We start from the raw sequence: 20,955 nt of genomic DNA on the forward strand, positions 1-20,955 counted from the left end.
GCTTTGGTAGCATGTACATATTAGAATTTACACATTTCTCTTTCTTGCTTCTAGGTCATGGAACCAAAGGGGTGTTTGAGCTCTTGGCGGGCTGGAGGAGAACCAGGGAAAACCTCCCCTTCAAGGAGCGAGTTGCAGACGCGTTTGCCGACGTGATGGTGTGCTACACTATGACCAGTTCACTCTACATCATAACGTTTGGCATGGGAGCTAGCCCTTTTACTAACATCGAGTCAGTGAAAATCTTCTGCCAGAGCATGTGTGTGGCCATCCTGGTCAACTACTTCTATGTTTTCTCTTTCTATGGCTCCTGCCTGGTGTTTGCTGGACAGCTTGAGCAGAACCGCTACCACAGTGTTTTCTGCTGTAAAATCCCCTCAGTGGAGTACCTGGACCGCCAGCCCACATGGTTTAAAACCATGATGAGTGATGGCCATGACCTGTCCACACACCATGACAGTGTACCATACCAGAATCACTTCATCCAACACTTTCTGCGAGAGCACTACACAGAATGGATTACCAACACCTATGTCAAACCATTTGTGGTCATTCTCTATCTTATTTATGCTTCTTTCTCATTCATGGGATGTTTACAAATCAGTGATGGATCAAATATTGTGAACCTGTTGGCGAGTAACTCTCCAAGTGTTTCGTACGCTCTAACTCAGCAGAAGTACTTTAGTAACTACAGTCCAGTGATTGGATTTTATATTTATGAACCCATTGAGTACTGGAACTCCACAGTGCAGGAGCACTTGAAGACTTTGAGTCACGGTTTCAACAAGATCTCCTGGATGGACAACTTTTTCCACTACTTGCGGGTAGTGAATGTGAGTGCATCAACTAAGAACGACTTCATCACCATCCTTAAAGGTTCCTTCTTGCGTAGCCCAGAGTACCAGCACTTCACAGAGGATATCATATTTTCCAAGAACAGCGAGACTGACGAGTATGACATCATTGCTTCAAGGATGTACTTGGTAGCACGAACCACTGAGAAGAAACGTGAGGAGGTGGTGGAGCTTTTGGAAAAGCTTCGGCCCTTGATGCTGATCAACAGCATCAAATTCATTGCCTTCAATCCAACGTTTGTGTTCATGGACCGGTATAGCTCCTCTGTCATCTCCCCCATTCTGACCTCAGGCTTCAGCGTACTCACCATCCTCATCCTCACTTTCTTCCTGGTCATCAACCCATTGGGAAACTTTTGGCTCATCCTCACAGTTACATCCGTGGAGCTGGGTGTCTTGGGTTTGATGACTCTCTGGAATGTCGGCATGGACAGCATCTCAATCCTGTGCCTTATTTATACCCTCAACTTCGCCATGGATCACTGTGCACCACACCTGTACACTTTTGTGCTGGCCACCGAGCACACTAGGACGCAGTGCATCAAGTTGGCACTGGAGGAGCACGGGGCTGCCATCCTGCAGAACACATCTTGCTTTGTGATTGGGATCATGCCCCTGGTGTTTGTGCCTTCCAATCTGACCTACACACTGTTCAAGTGCTCCCTCCTCACTGCGGGCTGCACTGTGCTGCACTGCTTTGTCATTTTGCCTGTCTTCCTGACCTTCTTCCCGCCGTCCAAAAAGAGGCACAAGAAAAAGAAACGGGCCAAGCGGAAAGAGCGGGAGAGGGAGCGGGAAAGAGAAAGGGAAAGGGAAAGGGAGGAGATAGAGTGCATTGAAGTCAGGGAGAATCCGGATCACGTGACAAACGTCTGAACAGTTTGTAAGGATAGCAGTCAATAGTAGTGCTGGATGCTGAGGTACCTCTTGAGGTGCAGGGGAATATGACATTACCCCTGAGGAGTGAGAGGTCATCACTCCTAGCCAATAGCAGCTAAGCTGGCCAGAATCGAGTACAGCCCTACTGGTCAGTTGTGTAGTCCTTCAGTCTGGACAGTGTATCTCATTTGCACAAACTGCAACACGGTCATGGTTCTAAGGCTCTTTTCCAACTCTTTGGTATATAGAAACAAGTTAGCTAGCAGAACACATGCTTGCTCAATCTGTAAGTAAATCTTGAACACACAGTATGTTATTCCATTTAAATATTAGTAATTATGTGTTTGTCTCCTGCAGCCCTCTTCTCAAAATGAGTGAGGATCATAGCAGTCTATTAAGCCAAGGACATTCAAACAAGTTGGCAAAAGCAGCAAGAGCGATAAAGAGTGTACAAATTAAAACTGTGCAAACAATGACTGTGCACACACATTACTCCTCACACCTTGATAAAGGTGAAAAGAAACAAAGCCAAATTGCGTGGAAAGAGAGAAACAGTGGGCTGAAAGCACACTGCATGCTTTTCTGTATCATTATAAATAACCGAACAGCTGAACTGGGCAGATGGCATACACTGTGTCCATTATGAAGAATTATCTTGCACATTGCAGTGTGTGATTAGAACTGTCAAGGTTTATATAAGCGGGAAGCAAATATTTCTGCTTTAATTCAGAGGTTGTATCAGGTCTTAGGCAACAGCAGAAGGAACTGCAGTGGGCTGCAGCATATGAAGAGGAAGTGATAAGTGACAGTCATGCAGGAGTCTTTGAGAAGGCAGTAAGCCTGATTCTTAGAGTATGACTTAACTAAATCCTAAACTGCTTTTGAACCCAAGCAGCAAAACCAAAAGTAAAGAGTGTTTCCGTGGCTTGAAACGTCGAACTTCCTACCAGAAAATGTTCCCAAAAAAAAGTGTGTGACTGTCCCCAAAAGCTTACTGTTACTGAAATTGGAAGGTCTGAATATGAGTCAGTACAGCAGTGGTGCCAAACAGTGTACAGAACAAAAGTATTGGCAAGATTGAACATTTACATGAAGTCACAAGTTATTTGAGCTTATTTAAAGGATTGCTGGTTGATGTTGCTCAGGTTGTGATGTGAATTATAGCACAGGCTGTAAAGTATAGTATCAGTGTGAAAAGAAGACAAAGGAATCTAGCTTTTGTTGCACAAGTAGGAAAACAGAAATCAGGAAAGCAAGAGTTATTCAGAGGTCAAGTTAAAGAAATCGTTAATGAGTTATTCCATCAAGGTTACAGAAAATAGTGGGCAACAGTTAGCATGGGAAGTGACAACAACACTGTAAAAGTGAGGGTGAAGACCATTACTGCCACCTGCAGGGTTAAAGCTGGTCTTGTCAATATAGTATCAGTGCATTTGGATCTAATCCTTCAAAATAAAATTCCATCAAAAACTTGAGTTGTCCTCTGCAAATACCCTTTTCAAAATTCACTTTTTGAAGTGCAAAAATGGCTCCCGTCTCCCCCAGAAGGTAAACAGAATTATCTACGTGTGCCAAGGCCCGATAAGGATCTCTGTTGCAGCCCCAAAACAAACACACCCAAGGTCAGCTGCCCTCAAAGATACCAATCACACTCTGACCTCTAGCAGGCAGGTCTTAGCTGGTGGCATGTGATAGAGAGACCCCATATGTGAGCAGATGTGGCTGATTAAAGGCCAATACCTTCTTAGGGGACGAGCTGCTTCTTACAGGGCTGTCATTGAGGGGACACTGCTGTTTCATCCCTTTGTGCTGCCATCAAGAAATAATCGGGCAGCTTGGGGGTGGGGAGGTAAGAATGTTCATTTGGACCAAATGTCAGTGTGAAATATGTGCATATGTTCGCAAAATGAGTGCATACATCTGTGTGATGAATGGCTCGTTCTCAAAAACACTATTAAAATGACTTAATGTGTAAATCAGTGAACGAATGATAGACAATTGTGGAAAGGAGACTTCAGCCTGTATTAATTTACCATGAATGGATTATTTAAAGTTTCTGCTATTTGAAAATTGGTGTAGTTTCACTTTCATCAACCAGGCCCTACTAAGAAATGATGAGTTTTATACAAGCTACTTGCTGCAGCAGCTGCAGTCTTATGTAAAAGCCATGGTGTGTATGTATAGCAAGAAGGCATGAAACGTTGACAGAAATGCAAATGAAATGGGAAAGAAATGCAAATCCTAAACAATTTACTTCCCAGACTGGACTGTGTTTGCATGGCACTGTATTGTATGTATGCATGTATTTAATTTCTCTCTATGAAGACTATGTATTTTTTTCTTTTTTCTATTATTTTGCTACACTGTAGTGACTTACGTTTGTTGTTTGGATGCATACTCTGTAACACCATGTGCTGCAAAAGAACAAAATGTGTCATACTTGTTTCAAAACAAAAGCCAGAGGATATTTGTGTAATATAGCTGTAAATTACTCTTTTCTATATTTTCTAAGAAAACAAATATACTATAGAAAGATTTTTAATGACAAATTTTCTTAAAACAAGCAAATAAAAAAAATAAAAAAAAGGGGGGGGGGGGGGGGGGAATGTTGAACACAGTAGGCCAGTAATAAACAGTGGAATGTTACCAGTATACTAGATCGTGTTTCTTGCAAACTGCAGTGTCAATGTTGATGATTCACGTTTTTATATGGGAAACTGTGGCCACCATTTATTGTTTATGTGTCTTGACTCCATTATAATCTTTACTTGGTACTCACATTTAAGGAAATTGAACCTTAAACAGCCCTTTGTCAGTCTTCTGAACAATCTATCAAGCTTTGTAATGATTACTTTGAACAGAAAACCTAGATTAGAAATTTACAGAATATTGGGAATAATGTTGTGATGAACATCTATTATAGTTTGCTATATGACAAGTCAAGCTTAGCAGCAAAAATATAAATATCTAGCTTAACTCTTCTGGAACTTTGGTCCTAATTATTAGTGTCCTCTTACTGTATGGAACCTGCCATCACTGCCTGACGAGCTGTTGTTTGCATCATATCCACATTCAACGCTTTTTGGCTTTTTTGTAATGACTTTAATACCTAGTGCCATCTGTTTCAGCTAAAGTCTGCTCAAAAGGGATACTAAAACAAATAGAAATGAATCTTCTATGACAACATGTAGAGTCTTTCCAGTTGAATGCTGTATCTTAATAGTTTCGTTTTTGAAGAAGGAAACCTGAGAGGAGCCCTGCGTTATTTTGATAATGTAAAAAATCCTTTGAAAACACCAAAGCAACAGTCTCTGATGTTCTTACACTATCTGGGCACATTCTCATATATACAGCCCCATTTACGAAATGCAAAATAATGACCTGTAAATATTTAGGGCTGGGTTTGGGTTTTGTTTTAGCAAAATGCTGAATAGACCAAATTTTAAATATATATATATAAATTAAATATATGCTAGATGGAAAAAAAAAAGCCAACCCCAGCCCTAATCATAAATGGGTCACAGGCTGACCACTTGGGGTTAGGTTCCATTTTAGTTGATGTTACAGTTCAAATAAATTCCCTTATTCTGGTATGAGAGCTCTATATGCCCAAGATAGGGTCTTGAAATATTCCATTTAAGGGGTAGATGTGAACCTAGGTATAATCTTACTTGTAAACAGATTGTCAACAGCTTTGTGGATGTAGAAGGTCAGCATTCTGAAGTCTAAGCCATCATCAGTGATCACCCTAAATCTATACTATCAGAATGCCATTTTTGTTCTTTCAAAAAATTGTTCTCTCAAACTTGGCTATCAAAGGAACAACAAGAAACTAAAAACTGTCTGATTCAAATATTAGCTTGTTCCCTAACTCCCAGGCTTGGAGGACAAGTTGATGATGGCTTGAACCTCAAAGGGTTATTGTGTGGCTCATTCAAGTTGTTGATAGTTTCTGGACATTGGTGGCGCTCAGTGGCACAGAAGAAATAAATGAATTAGTGCTTGGATACAATATATGGATTGCTTTTTATAATTTTGGTTTGCATTGAGTTTGATTAGAAAAGATACAGAACTTTGCTAGTCTTGGTCTCTTATTAATAAACTCACACAGGATATGCTCTTAAAGATAGTGCACACTATGTGTTTATTCACTTTTTGATCTGAGCACATGTGCCTGCGTATATATAATTAATTTGTAATATTATTTAAAATGCAGGAGTGTTGTGTATTTTCTAATATTCGCATCAGTGCTTTTCTATAACCTTGTGCTATATGTGTGCTTTTGTCCATGTTGTCATTTACGTGATACTGTGACATTACAGGAAAATATCAATATGACAAATTAACCTCAAACACTTTATGTTAGAGGAGTATGATGCACAAAAGCAATTCAAAAAGAAAAAAGTATTTGACAAAAATCTTTGATTATTTTAAGAGTCAGTATTTAGGCAGGTAGATGAGTCTACTGTAAGTCTCATGGAATCCCTTGACCATGCACCAGCACATTTTCAGTTTCTATAACCAGGGACAGCACAATATTTCCACAATACAGGGCAATAAAATTATGCAATCACCACTTTGCTTGCTGAATAATCTACATGGCAAATCTGTTTCAACCACAGCCTCAGAGGAAAAAAATTCTAATTTTACTGCAAGTCATTGATCTTGTACGTCAAGTAACTAAGTCATAAGAATAGGGTGTTGTTGGCCCCGTTCATCAAACCTGGTAATTACAAGTTTCATATTTTATGTTAAACTTCAACATTTTGCAGGAAATCAAATGAAAGTGAGGTTATTTGGGTAAATTGGGGCCCCTTAAGTTTCTTTTTGTGAAGTATCTCTCTCTCCCTCTCTCTCTCTCTGTCTATCTATCTATCAGAAAGCTATTTTTTGCTACTGTTTCTCTGTCCACATCCATACAGTGCTGTCAGCTGAGGGTGTATAACTTGCTTAAAATGTCTAGAACAAGGACCAATATTGAGTAGAATAATGCATACATTTGGCTGATTGTTAGAGTTAATATAAATGTGTAAGCAGAGGATTCTGGTTAGTTTTTACCAAAGTCTAAGACTACTGTGTCTTAAAAGATGACACCACTTAGATTAAGAAGGCATATATTCTTTAGATTGATGTGGGCTATGCAGTCATGATGTTAGCAGAATCAGATCTTCTTCAAATCAAAGACTATTTTAGATTTTTTTGTGTGCAGCTAGATCTACATTAAACTACTGTGTAAGACTTGCAGTAACAAACTAACTGTTTAAACAAAACTCTGTGAGTTACAATAACAGAATAAATGTAAAAACTAAAAGCTAAAAGCTAAAAAAGTAGCTTATGAACAATTTTTCAAGTTATTAAACTGGTAACTTCAGCTATACAGAAAGCTTTGATCAGGAAACATTAGCTTGACTAATTTGTAAGAAGAAGAATGTGTTATTTGGCTTTAGAAATACGCATAGTATGTGAGGTAACATAACAATATCATGGTTTCCTTATCATCAGTGATGGCTTTCAATTTATGCTATCAGAGTATGATGTTTTTTCTTAAACTGGGTGGTGTTCTCTTTTAAGTGTTGTTAAGCGCCTGTTAGTGATGTAAATCTGTGCTTTTTACATAGGGGGTGTCATTGCCTTACATATATTTTTCAATATTCAAGTGCAGATGTTGATATTGTTAATGTGGAGTATTTTTCTTAGATTGTGACTGCATTTCATACATCTTTAGAACCAGGTGTAGTAAAGATACACTGTGATGAGATGACAATGCTGTCAAGTAGATTTTAAAGTGCTTTTCGTTCTTATTGACCTTTCATACATCGGACATACAACAATAAAAGTAAGAGACAAAAATACACGTTTGTGCCCAAAAAGGCTGTAAGAATGGGCACAATCCCCTTGCCACCACCTGGAGTCACTGCTAAACATTTTCTATTTTATGTAAATGCTAACATCACCCAGATATTAGATCAGTGTACAGCTTTGCATGGCTTTACATTTTGGGTGCATTCCTTAAAAAAGACCAGGAAGTTACAAGCTCTAGCCTTATGTTGCTTGTTTTTCTTGTTGCCTTGCTAGGTGTTGGCAGAGCTTTAATTCTCTTTTGCTAATTTATGCCTCTTGCCAAGCAGCTGGAAGATTTAACTTCATTTGACTGCAGCAACAGAGAAAGAAATCAAGGGAGGAAAAGAGCAGAAGCAGGAATGAGGAAGATGTTTGAGGGAGGAAGAGGTAGAGAAAAAAAACGGATGCAGGCAAAACAGGAGGTAAGCTCTTATTTGAATTTGAGAAGATTTGTGCAGCAGGAATGATGGGAAGGTTTCCGGTGAAGGGAAATGTTATATGAATCCAGGGTGATTGCAGTGCTTTGAAAAATGTTCCCTTTGAGTGCTTTGCTGGTGTAATGAGACTTACCGGCTTAGTTTACTCACAGAGCTTCAAAAGTTCCTGCCTGCGGTGACAAATGCAGATTTTTCTTGCTTCAGAGGAAACTGATTCTATCTTGCGAACACAGATCTTTGTAAGTACTCTTTCCTGAAAAGAAAATGGTATTACAACAAGGCGTCAGAATAGTCACATAAATAGTGTTCCATTTCATCGAAAGGAGAAAAGGTATGGGACAAAGCACTCAGGTGACTTAAATCTCTGAACTTGCAACCAAAAACTTTATGTTCACTCTCAGATGGCATGACACTAAATAATTTATTAATTTTATCTCAGAATTAGATTGGGGTTTTACTTCAGTGACATGGTGGTGAAGCAAGAAGGTTTAGGATTCAAACCCATTGGCCAACCTGGGATTTTTTTCATGTTCTCCGTGTTTTGTGCAGGCTCTCTGTTCCTTCGTACTTCCCACAATTTTTGTGTTTTAGATTAACTTTTCTATAATTGAATGGTTCTTCTCTGTATTGGCTGTACTCGGTCCCTTAATACAAAATTAAGGGTAGTTAAACTATCAAAGAGCTGCAAGGAATTATCTTTTCATTCAGTGATTTGAAGCACCACTTTGGGCCAAACAGAAATACCTTAGCTATCGAATAGATTACTAATGTTGTGTTGAAGCAGTCCAGTTCCATTAAGGATGTACCCTACTGACGTGAGTGGCTCTCTAGCACCATCAAAGGATCATGCCACCAGGTCTTCAGTCATAGGACTCATATCATTTCCAGTAAAACTATATTAATGACTTTAGGTGATCAACAAATGTTTCAGTACATATGTGTATTATCATCTATCAAACTCCACACTAGATGGTTAGATAGCTTTAGATAATCAGCCATTACCACTGTTCACGTGCTGTCACGCTCATATTAGCAAAACACCATTGTGTTGCTGCCTGATGAATCTAGTAGCAGAATTTTCTTGTTTATTTTGCTCTGTGGACCTAACCACCACTGGAGCCACTGAGGGTATAGGACCCCAGGAAACCTCAATTCATTAACATCTTTCAGTAGATTGAATAGTAATTTGTTAACACTGTGATGTCTAAGTTAGTCATCAGTGGTAACCCTAAGCCAGTCTTGGCAGTCAGAAGACAAAGAATGTAATAATTAGTTCATCAAAAGTTATTTATACTAAGTCATTAAGTATTACATTAAGTAAGACAGTTAGAGCTGTCATTGATGATGACTTAGACCTCACAGGTGGTTATTTCACAAATTCTACCAAAAATAGGTTGGATCTTTGCAAAGATATGTCAAAGGCAGCAGAATGCTACTTATTGACCTCGATATATCAAACTGCTGGAGTGCCCTTTTAAGGCTCATTAAATTACTTTTTTTTTTGCATTGGGACGTGAGGCTTCAGTTAGAGGGACAGTTTTTCTTCTAAATGTCTGTTATATACAGGCTGAAGAGAAAATCTAGGCCTTATGTCAATTGATACTGGGGTTTTTACTGTATACGGCAACATCACAGTAGCATTTTGTAATCCCCTCCCATTTTACTTCCTGAGCTGACAGAGGCTGGCAGTAGGAGTGGCTGCTGTCGTGTTGTGCTCCATTGCAGCGTTGTTGCGCCAAGCTGCCTTGGCTGGGGTTATTTTTGGCTCACACCTAGTTTTAATCCTGTCGTGATTCTCCTACGGATTATTCCTGCTTCCTCTCCCATCCACACCTTCTCCCGCTTCCACTTTCACCCCACCTCCTCTCTTTCTCACCTCCTCTTCTCCCTCTCTCTTTTGCACTTTCTCACCCTCTCCTCCTGTGTGTCTTCTTTTAACACCACCACCAGTCTTCCTCTGTATGTATCTGTGTCATCATTAATATAATATCTTCAGCCATGCTGCTGACCAGTCGCGTCAATGATTAATTCATTCATTAGGTTTTATACATGCTGTTGTCCCTATACACTCCAAATATACAAAGAAAAAACATTATCAGTAATCCTGTTAACACCACTGTTTGCTGTGTAGTGTGTCCCTTCACTCTCTCCTTTCTCCTATAGATGAATATATGTTTGACACAACAGAGACAGAAAGTCTGCTGGAATAAGTGACTGCACTGTGAAATGAATTAGTGTTTTGGTGTGTTTGGGGTTGGCTGCAGTTTGTGACTATCACTGTGCAAAGTTGTTAACAACTGACAGACTGATAAAAGTGTTTCTCTTGTAGAAAAAGACTGTGAGGTTTTTGTGTTTTGTTTTTTTTTAACATAAATGAATGCTCCTTGAAATGTCCTGTTATGTTACCCGAGCATTAGTGCCTATGGAACCTGGTCTGTGGCGCTGCTGACACACACCAACAGTGGAAGTCAAAGCTGTTTTAACCCTCCATGATGACTGCAATCCCAAAGAGTTTTGGGGGAAAAATTCTGGCCTTGGTTTTTACTCTTGAACTCTGCTAGAATAGATTTGCACAATTCACAGTTCAAAATAATTATGTATTTTATGCTTTAATCTGTCCTCAGTTCATCCTCTGTACAAGATAACTTAATTACTTACCTTAATCTGATTGGAGTTTTGAAACACATATATGTAGGGCTTCTGTCCTCATGCCTCAGATGACCATGTGAACAAATCATCTCTGTTTGACAGCATTTAGATTTAGAGTATTTAGATAAGTCTGGGTTTTTGGTTCAGGCTGGTATTCTCACACGGACCATGTCTTTAATGCGCACGTGACAGAAAAATAAAGATAAAGCATAATAGGGCCACTCTAAAAAAGCAGCACACATTATGAATCAGGTGCTATAGGCAAGGTGTTTGGATAAAATAACTGTGTTTCTGTTTAAAAACTTGTTTTGCTAGGTTACTCTTTAGCATGAAAGAGGGAATTACAAAGGAAATATCTGCTTTCAAAAATCTGGCTGACTTAGTTTTGATAGACCGGTTGTTGGAGTGGCTGGTAGGTAAATTTGGAGGTCTGCTATATACAGAGTTTCGAGCTGAACCAAATGAATCTAAAATTTTGCCTAGGACATTTAGAAAGGAGTCTCAGTGACCTTTGCACACATGTTTCGAGTCTCTGATAGAAGTAAATGTTCTTTGAACACGTTACCCAGTAAGCATTAAACTATGTACATTATATCAGCTTGCGTGTTTTCCGTGACTTGTGTGACTTAAATGCAGCTTACCTCTCAGATGTGAAATAACACAAACCTTCCCGGCAGCAGAAAAAGGAACAAGTAGTCTTCCATAAATGCAGACATATAGGTGTTCCGCTGTCGACAAAACTCTAGTTAGCCATGTCAGCTGTGACTAAAAATAGACAGACAAACTTTTAATTTTTTTTAGCTTTTTTGTGGTATGTCAAAATGATATTACCCGGGCCAAAATATTATCCTGAATCCTTTTCCAAAAGTCTTTCACACTAACTGATGGAGCGCACACACCACATTTGCAGCCCAGCTCTGGCACTGACAGCCGATTTTAAAATGCTCTGGACATGAACAGAAGGATTTTGGATAGACTTTGAGCCCAGGCTTGCATACTGTACACGTGTCTCTTGTAGCTGAGGAGCTGAACAACACTGATCAGACCAGCTAAAACTACAACCGTTAGTAAGAGGACAATGTACGGGAATGTCTCAGTTTCAATTTATTAGAAGACATATGCTTTTGAATGCTCTGAATATTTTAAATGTAAACTCCTTTTCTACTGCCTGCTGTTGACTCTATAAATAGTATGCATATGATGAACTTTTTTTACTTGACAAAAAAGATTTTCATTAAAAAAGCTTTTGTCTATGAGTAGCCTGCGTCTTTTTTGTTGTCTGCATTATTTTTAAAGTCAAGGTCAGAAAAAAATGTCATACTTTAGTGTTTTAGTCGTTTATTCTTATGATTAATTGTTAGAGAAGTCCAGTATTTTTATGTTTTTTCTTTTTTAATATGATACAAAATGGAGAACTCAGTTTGCTAATAATGTAAAAATACTTTTTTTAACTAGTTAGCCATAGCATTATAATTGTAGTCAGATTTTTCAGTCTTTGATGACACACTTAACTGCAACATCGGTCAATGAGTAAATGTTATAGATAATTAGATTAAAAATAGATAGTAATAGATGATTAATAATAAAAAAAAAACATGCTGCTTAAATGGGGAGGTTGGTATCTTCCTGTGTGTCACGGCAGTGGAACGGACTCAGGCGCAGACTGAGAAAGCAGGGTTCAAACAGTTCTTTATCAATCACACTGGTGCGCTATATACACGTGAAGGGGGGGAAACATCAGGGTCTCGGGGTTCAACAAGTTGGGGAAACACACGCCTTCATACTCGCTCCGCTCCTCGTCCAAACAATCTCCACACAAGCAGATCCACTCTCACTCACGGGGTCCAGGGGTCACAAAGAGGGTAGATCCAGATAAACCTATTTACAGAGACGAGGATTAATCCGAGGCAAGCACGGGAACAACAGAATCGTTATAGAGCCAGGCAGTACTAACAAGAGTTACTTAATATTCCAGCAACGAGTAGCTCAGAGCCCCTGCCTTAAGCACAGCCAGCGATCAACTGCAAATCACCGGTGATCAGCTGCAGGTGCGTAGGCCAAAGGCGGGAGCCCAGTCTGAGCTCCGCCCAGGCCAGGGGTTGGCAACCTGCGGATTTGCAGCTGCCAGTGTTTTCTTTTGCATGGAAACCAGGTCCAAATGGCTCTTTGGGTCTTAAAGGTCGCTGACCCCTGGCCCAGGCAGACAGGCAAGAGAGAGAGAGCAAGGCAAGGAGAGCAGAGAGAGCAAAACAACAAACACTTGTGGCCACACTGGGCTGGCCGGGGAGGCACATGGACCATGACACTGTGTGTTTTCGTGTTTTATGTGTGAACACTGTTGCTTGACTAATCTGTCTTTATTAGCAAGATAGGTCCTGAGTGGCTGGTGTCCTTTTGCCCTTTAGCTCAGTGTTGCAGTCTCAGAAGCAGAATAAACAACCCTGACAGCACTTCACAAAGAAACTGAGTTGAATTAGAAAGGTGAGTCAAAGTCAAACATGCACCAGTGGCCCTCGCCTACAGAAAAGATACTGGCCTGAACAAATTAGTCAGAAACAGGCTGTGTGCTGTGGGATAGCAGTGGTGGGGGGTGGTGAGGTGGGCTGGGGGGACAAACAGCAAAAGATACTTGGAAAGGAAAAGACAATATAAGCTTTTTTTAAAAGTACTTCGCTAAAAAAAAGGACTGGCTGCAAAGACCACTTAAATAAATGAACCAAATTCCCCAGTGTGCCTTTAAGGGGGCAGGATGCCAAGCCTATTGTTACTGCTTTAATGCCGTTTATTGATTAGGTGCATATTTACATCAAGGTGAACTCTCGGAGAGATTACAAGCTGCTCTAAAGTGGACCTTACATTCAGTGCCTTTCTTCTCTTTTTTGGTGGCAGTAAGAGGTTTCTGATGTCATGACAGGAAACTCTGAGATAATGAATAATACAGGTAAGCATGGGGGATGTGAAAGGTTTGGAAGCAGATGTGGCACAATTAGAGCAGAATATCGAGGGGACAAGAGAGTAATTGTAACTGTAAATGGCTACTCTGGAGACACATAACCTCAGTAGAGTTTTCTCTCTGTGTCTTCTTTGAGCAAACTGCTGATGCAGCAAGGCTCTGCCCTGCACAGATTTGCCCTGATGCTAACTGCCACACTGAGAAAGACACTCTGGTACATCTTTTCTTTGCTGCTACAATCCCAAAGGCTCAGAAACATTGCAGTCAACACTCATTGAGAAACACACTCTGAACAAATAAAGCCACACTGACAGATATTCGGTCAAGTGCAAAAAATTACAACGCCCGTCTCTGCATATTTCTCTCTGCTGGAGGGAGCATTGCTGTGACTTTGCAGCAAGGCTTGCTTGCTCACTCAGGTGATGCTTCACAAGATCATTGCTTTCTGTTTGCCAGGTCCCTAATCGGGTTCTCTATAGTCTGTCACATTGTATACAAACAGCAATGCTGCAGGTGATACAGAAGCGATACAGAGATGCCACTAGTAAAACCACAGGAATTACCCGGTACAAAAACAGGATGTTGTAGCGTTAGGGGACATGTGGATATACATCTGCAGGTTCGACTCACTCTGGCAAATTTCTTTTTATTGTCCCATAAGAAATATTTATGAACTTTTTAACCCTCTGAGGTCTGAATCATTACCAGCGATGGCTCCAACACAAAACCTAGTGTTGCCATTTTTGTTGTTGCACCTCCCTTAACTTAGATAGTTAAGTGCATGCTGATGCTTTGTGTTACAATAATTGTGAGGTCTGCATTTATTTGAGTGCTCATTAAAGTCTGGCAAAAAACACGAACCATCTTAACACATTGTTTGCACAGGGGAGAAGCAGATCCACACAAATACTTGGTAATGTCAACACTCCAGACTCAAGACATCTTGAATCTATACATGAGTGTGTCTCCTTTGCCTGTCTCTACAGTCATTCATCCAATGGACTTTAGTCTGCAGCTGTACTGCCCAAGTAAGTGCACTTTCATCCTGAATTGATGTCTGTTTGCATAACTCTGTGGCTGTGCATACAGAGAGACTGAGAATTCAACCATAAAGGAGGCTGCAGGGGATTCCATGCAGAATTGACTCTACTGGTTCAGTGGAGATGTAGCTGATGGATGTTTTTGACTCATGATTGTGTCAGTTTTCTGTGTAATTAGTACTAAATTAAATTTTAATTAATCACAACCACCTAACTGGGCAATAATTGGTTTTCACATGAAAACAGTGGGCCAGTTAAAATAAAATATTACTGTGTTTATATAAATTACACTGAAGGTACGTTGTCTTGCACAACGTGCTTTCCCTCTCTAAATATCTCTTTTTTTTTTTTTTTTTTAGCTTCTAAGCTTATTTCTTTCCCAAAAAGGCAAAGTAATGAATAAACTGAAAGGGAAAAAAACACAAAAGTCCATCTTGGGTGTCAGATGTCACAGCCCCACAGTTTCTGCTTGCAGACAAAGAGCCAAAGAGGATGAACAACTCCAGGCTCAAACGACATTCTTTTGATCAGTGATTCATCTTTAACACAGAGCAGTGTGGAATCCTTCATAGGCTTTTCTGCAATACATGCCTCTAGCAGGAGTACATTATATTATCCACTATCTGTATCTGCATCTTTAGTATCAACTGGCAGGTTGTCTCTATATCTTGTATGCTGGACAGTTCCCACAGGACATAGCTGACAGGAAGCTTGATAAGATAAAAAATGTTATGATAAATCCATCAACTGTGAAAGCAAAGAAATTAAAGACTGCCATCTGGTGGTGAGGATGAAAATTAACCTGGGGAAAAAGGTTGAAAGCAATAATGAACATTTGCTTCGTTGGACAGCTAGGCACAAATTTGTCTTTAGGATAAAACTGTATAAATAGCTGCTTCCGGATTCTTCCTGATTTAAACAGAACCGGTATCAAGAGGGAGCCCCACTGAAAGAAATCACAGGAAAATGTCTTTTTTTCTTTTTTTAGAAATGATGATATATTTTAACTTTTTCTCCCACCAAGTCTCTTATGTTAATTTGACCATTATATTGATCAAAATTTCAATTTAGCTTTACCCATGGGTCCAGACTTTGCATAAAGAGGTGGGTGTCAGGATAACCCTACTCTGAAACTTATCATTAGCATGTTAACTCTATGATGTGATGACCCAGCCCTATGGAATCATGTTAACAATGCATTAAAATTTAGTTTAAGGTCCTCAAAGAGAAATTAGTGATTTATTGGTTTAAAATTGACAAAAAGCCTTATAAGTTAAAAGTATGATTCGAGTGTGTGTGTACTGTCAACATATAGAAATAACTGTATAAAGATTTAAATATCATGTCACATTTGATCTCTGACCTCTCCTCCATTTATCCTTCAAGCTCAGGTCCTCTACCAGAGGCCTAGGAGCTTGAGGGTCCTGCGCAGTATCTTTGCTGTTCCTAGGACCGCACTGTTCTGGCCAGAGATGTTGGATGTTGTTCCTGGGATCTGCTGAAGCCACTTGTCTATATATGCCTTTAGCTTGGGGGTCATTGCACAGAGTGCCCCTCCACATCTTCTCGAGTTCTTCTTCTCCCGCTCGTGTTCCTTCTTCCTGATGTTACTGTCACTCAGTATAGCTACATCTGTCACTACGGCCGCCTTCCTCTGCTTGTCGATTCCTCTACTTGTTTGTTAGCCATCACCATTTTGTCCATCTGTATCTGGAAGTCTCACAGGATCTTAGCTCGGTCATTCTCGACCACCCTAGGGGACGTCTCACATTGTGACCTCAGGATCCTGTATACTTAATGAAAAGGTGTGTCCAAATTTTTGGCTGGTATATAATCACCTTTTATGACTAATCACTGACTATCCATCCATCTATCCATCCATTTTCTTCTTCCCCGCTTATCCGGGCACGGTTCGCGGGGGCAGCAGCCCAAGCAGAGAAGCCCAGACCTCCTCTCCCCAGCCACCTCCTCCAGCTTATCCGGGGGAACACCAAGGCACCTGCTGGAGAGATATCTCTCCAGCAGGTCCTGGGTCTGCCCGGGGCCTCCTCCCGGTGGAACATGCCCGGAAAACCTCGCCCAGGAGGCGCCCAGGGGGCATGCTTGTCAGATGCTCAAACCACCTCAACTGGCTCTACACTGAGCCCCTCCAGAAAGGCCGAGCTTCTCACCCTACCTCTAAGGGAGAGGCCAGCTACCCTTTGGAGGAAACCCATTTCCACCGCTTGTATTCACGATCTCGTTCTTTCGGTCACTACCCACAGCTCCTGGCCATAGGTGAGGGTAGGGACGTAGATTGACCAGTAAATTCAGAGCTTCGCTTTTACACTCCGCTCTCTCTTCACCACAACAGACTGGTACAGCATCCGCATCACTGCAGCTGCTGCACCAATCCGTCTGTCGATCTCCCGCTCCCTTCTCCCATCACTCGTGAACAAGACCCCCAAACTCCTCCACTTGGGGCAGGGTCTTGTCCCTGACCCGGAGTGGGCACTCAACCCTTTTCCGGTTGAGGACTATGGCCTCAAATTTGGAGGTGCTGATTCTCAATCCCACCGCTTCACACTCGGCTGCAAACCGTTCCAAGGCAAGCTGGAGGCGATCACCGGATGAAGCCAACAGGACCACATCATCTGCGAAAAGCAGAGATGAGATCCTGAGACCACCGAAGTGAAAGCATTCTGGCACTTGGCTATGCCTAGCAATTCTGTCCATAAAAATTATGAACAGAATCGGTGACAAAGGGCAGCCCATCACCCACCAGGAATGAGTCTGACTTACTGCCGGCTATGCAGACCAAACTCTTGCAACGGTCGTATAAGGACTGAATGGCCCGTAGCAATGGGCCAGACACCCCATACTCCCAGAGCACCTCCCACAGGACCCTCCGAGGGACACGGTTGAATGTCTTCTCCGAGTCCACAAAACACACGTAGACTGGTTGGGCAAACTCCCATGCGCCCTCGAGTATCCTTGAGAGGATAAAGAGCTGGTCCAGGGTTCCACTACCAGGATGAAAACCGGATTGTTCCTCCTGTATCTGAGGTTCGACTAATGGACGAACTCTCCTCTCCAGAACCCTGGCATAGACTTTCCCAGGGAGGCTGAGGAGTGTGATTTCCCTGTAGTTGAAACACACCCTTCGGTCCCCTTTCTTAAAGATGGGGACCACCACCCCGGTCTGCCAGTCCAGGGGTACTGTCCCTGATCTCCAAGCAACATTGCAGAGTGTCAACCAAGACAGCCCTACAACATCCGGAGCCTTCAGGAACACGGGGCGGACCTCATCCACCCCAGGGGCTCTGCCACCAAGGTGTTGTTTTACTGCATCTGTGACCTCGCCCCCAGAGATTGGCAGATCATCCCCTTCATCCTGTGAGATTATTCTGTTATCATATGTTATCTTATATCTGTAGTTAAAGTAGTTGAATTATGATAACAGCTGTAGGACATATAATTTCCTTTAGTCTAGATTGTGTGCGATGTATGTAGCTTAGTTCTCATTATACTTTTGGGTTAAAAGAACATATTCATTTTGTAGTTCATTAGATAAGCGTGCATCACTCTGTATCCTTGATCTGCTGTGAATGTCTCACACTGTGTTCTTGACATGTTTTACGGCTGAATCATGAAAAGAAAGGTTGTATGCAGGAGACTCTGTGTCTAGGACAGGGGAGACAGACCACATTCCATACCCCCACCTTTACAGAGAGCAGAAAGACAGGGAGCCGAGGTCATAACTTAGGCGCCGTGACAGAAAAAGAATGTGAATGTTTAGGCTTTTATTACTAGGTGGGGGCCACTAAAGGCTATAAAAGCTTGAGTAACCCTCCACCATGTTGAGAAATGCGGCTAACCCTCTGTCAGCATCTCTCCCGTCCGGACGTTCTAATGCTCTTAAGTGTTGAATTGTATGGAAATAAATGATTGTTGATTGAGCATTTATACATTGTCCTTCCTTCAGCCCAAAGATTAAAAGAATTGGGAGATTTCAACAACTTGGTGCCGTGACCGGGATCTTTGGTGTGCTGAGGAGGGGCAGATTTGGCCTGCGGTGAGATCACGAGGCGAGGCGAACAGAGGACCGGTCCAAATATAAAAAGGTAAGCACAGCCTGTTGTATTATAAATACCAAATGTGCATATTGGGCTTTCCAAATTAATCTGTTCGCTGAGTTACAATCCCCAGACTCTGCTTCCGCCACGGAAGACGTGACAGTGGGATTGAGGAGGTCCTCGAAGTATTCCTTCCACCGCCTGACGATTTTCTCAGTCGAAGTCAGCAACACTCCACCCGCACTATAAACAGTGCAGGTAGAACACTGCTTTCCCCTCCTGAGTCACCTGACGGTTTGCCAGAATCTCTTCGAAGCAGTCCGAAAGTCTTTTTCCATGGCCTCTCCGAACTCCTCCCTAGGGATGGGTACCGGTGTCCGGTGCCATGATGGCACCGGTTCTGACATAAACGGTAGTAACCAGACCGAAAAGCAGCGCACATTTCGGTGCTTTATTTCGGTGCTTTTTTTTCCTGAGCTGTGATACACTTTTAGCCAATCGTTTTACATTTCCGAGGATAGTAGGCGGGGCCAGGTACATACGTTCTGTTAGCGCAGAGCTACAGATTAAAAATGTCCAAGGCCAAGCGGTTAAAAGTCTGGCTGTACTTCACAGCAAAATATGCAAACTCAGCAGCCTGCAACAAGTGCTTTAAGCTGATACTGTGATACTGTCAAAGGAGGTAACACCTCGAATCTCATGAAACACCTGGCGACGCATAGCGTTTTTTTAAAAGCCGAGAAATGCGCCGTATTTGATGGCAGCAGCAGCCGTTCTTCTCTGCGTGAGTAGCTTAATGTTGTTCTTGTGTGATTTACGTTGAGTAGGCTAACCACGTTATTACATTAATGCATGTAAGGTGAACTAGCAAACATCATCATAGCTACATGCGGCTGTCTTCTTGTTTGATGGCAGATACTCCCTTCACCCTGGCCAAAAAGGCTAAAATGACCAAAGAAAAAGTGGAAAACAGTTAAACATGAGAGGTTTTTGGACAAAGTTTGTGTTTTTTCCATTGTTTAAGCACTGCTTCTAGCCAAGAGTGATACCATATATGCCCCATAGCTGCAGAAAAGGCTAACATTGTTATCTTTTTACAAAAAAACAGCTGAACATGAGAGGTTTTTGGACCAATTTTGTGTTCTCCATTCTTTAAGCACCGGTTTGAGCACCGTTTGAGCACCAGCACCGTTTCAAAAGTACCAATTTGGCACCGGTATCGGATAAAACCTAAACGATACCCATCCCTACTCCTCCCACACCCGAGTTTGCGCCGCATTCCGCTTGGCCTGACGGTACCTATTAGCTGCCTCGGGAGTCACCATTTGGTTCGAGGGTTACCACCACGACAGGCACCAACTACCGTGCGGCCGCAGCTCTGTGCAGTGGCTTCGGCAATTTCTGATCATGGTCGTTTTGGACTCAGTGTCCTCAGTCTCCCTCGGAATGCTGTTGAAGCTCTGCCGGAGATGTGCGTTGAAGATCTCGCAGACCGGGGCCTCTGCTAGATGTTCCCAGCACACCCTCACTGTACGTTTGGGTGCGCCAGGTCTGTCCAGTATCCTCCCTCACCACCTGATCCAACTCAACACCAGGTGGTGTTCAGTTGACAGCTCAGCCCCTCTCTTTACCTGAGTGTCCAAAACATATGGCCTCAGGTCTGGTGATACGATTACAAAATCAATCATCGACCTGTGGCCTAGAATGTCCTGGTGCCACGTGCACTTATGGACACTCTTATGTTCAACCATGGTGTTCGTTTTGGCCAAACTATGGTTTGCACAGCAGAAGTCCAATAACAAAACACCGCTCGGGTTCAGATCCGGGAGGGCGTTCCTCCACAAGCCCTGTGTTTCTCTTTATCAGTGTTGTAGTCTCCCTCATGGCTGTGTTTCCTTGCGTGTCAGTTTATCCATGTCCCAGTTTAGTTCAGTTTTCCATGCCATTCTGCAATAAAGCAGCTTTTTGAGTTTAATTTTGTTGTCGTGAGTTTTGTGTTTGGGTCCTTCTCCTGCCTGTACACAGCCGAAACATGACAGCAAGCTGATTTGCTACACAACACTATAATTTGCATATCAATTTCCTCATAGTGAATACCACTTTTTATATCCACCATTAGGCCACAAATGCTATTATTTGTGATAATAGTTCTTGCATTGGAACAATAGCCATATGTAGGGGTAAAATTCTTGCCCATATACTGTAAGTGTGGACTTCCTGCTAAAATGCATTCTTCCATGTAAAGTT

The 20,955-nt window shown here is 41.8% G+C and overlaps 1 protein-coding gene across 2 annotated transcripts in view; it reads left to right on the forward strand.

Annotated features, from left to right (window-relative positions):
- ptchd4 (patched domain containing 4) overlaps window positions 1–4,181 on the forward strand; it is a 71,012-nt gene extending 66,831 nt beyond the window's left edge. For both annotated transcript variants that reach the window (XM_080882383.1, XM_080882384.1), the window contains exon 3: window positions 55–4,181. In XM_080882383.1, coding sequence (XP_080738509.1) covers window positions 55–1,730 — 1,676 coding nt within the window. In that variant the 3' untranslated portion in view covers window positions 1,731–4,181. The remainder of the gene's footprint in view (window positions 1–54) is intronic.
- The last annotated feature ends 16,774 nt before the right edge of the window (window positions 4,182–20,955 follow it).

This window comes from Rhamphochromis sp. 'chilingali', assembly GCF_963969265.1.
Source record: "Rhamphochromis sp. 'chilingali' genome assembly, chromosome: 5".
In the NCBI taxonomy this organism is placed as follows: Eukaryota; Metazoa; Chordata; class Actinopteri; order Cichliformes; family Cichlidae; genus Rhamphochromis; species Rhamphochromis sp. 'chilingali'.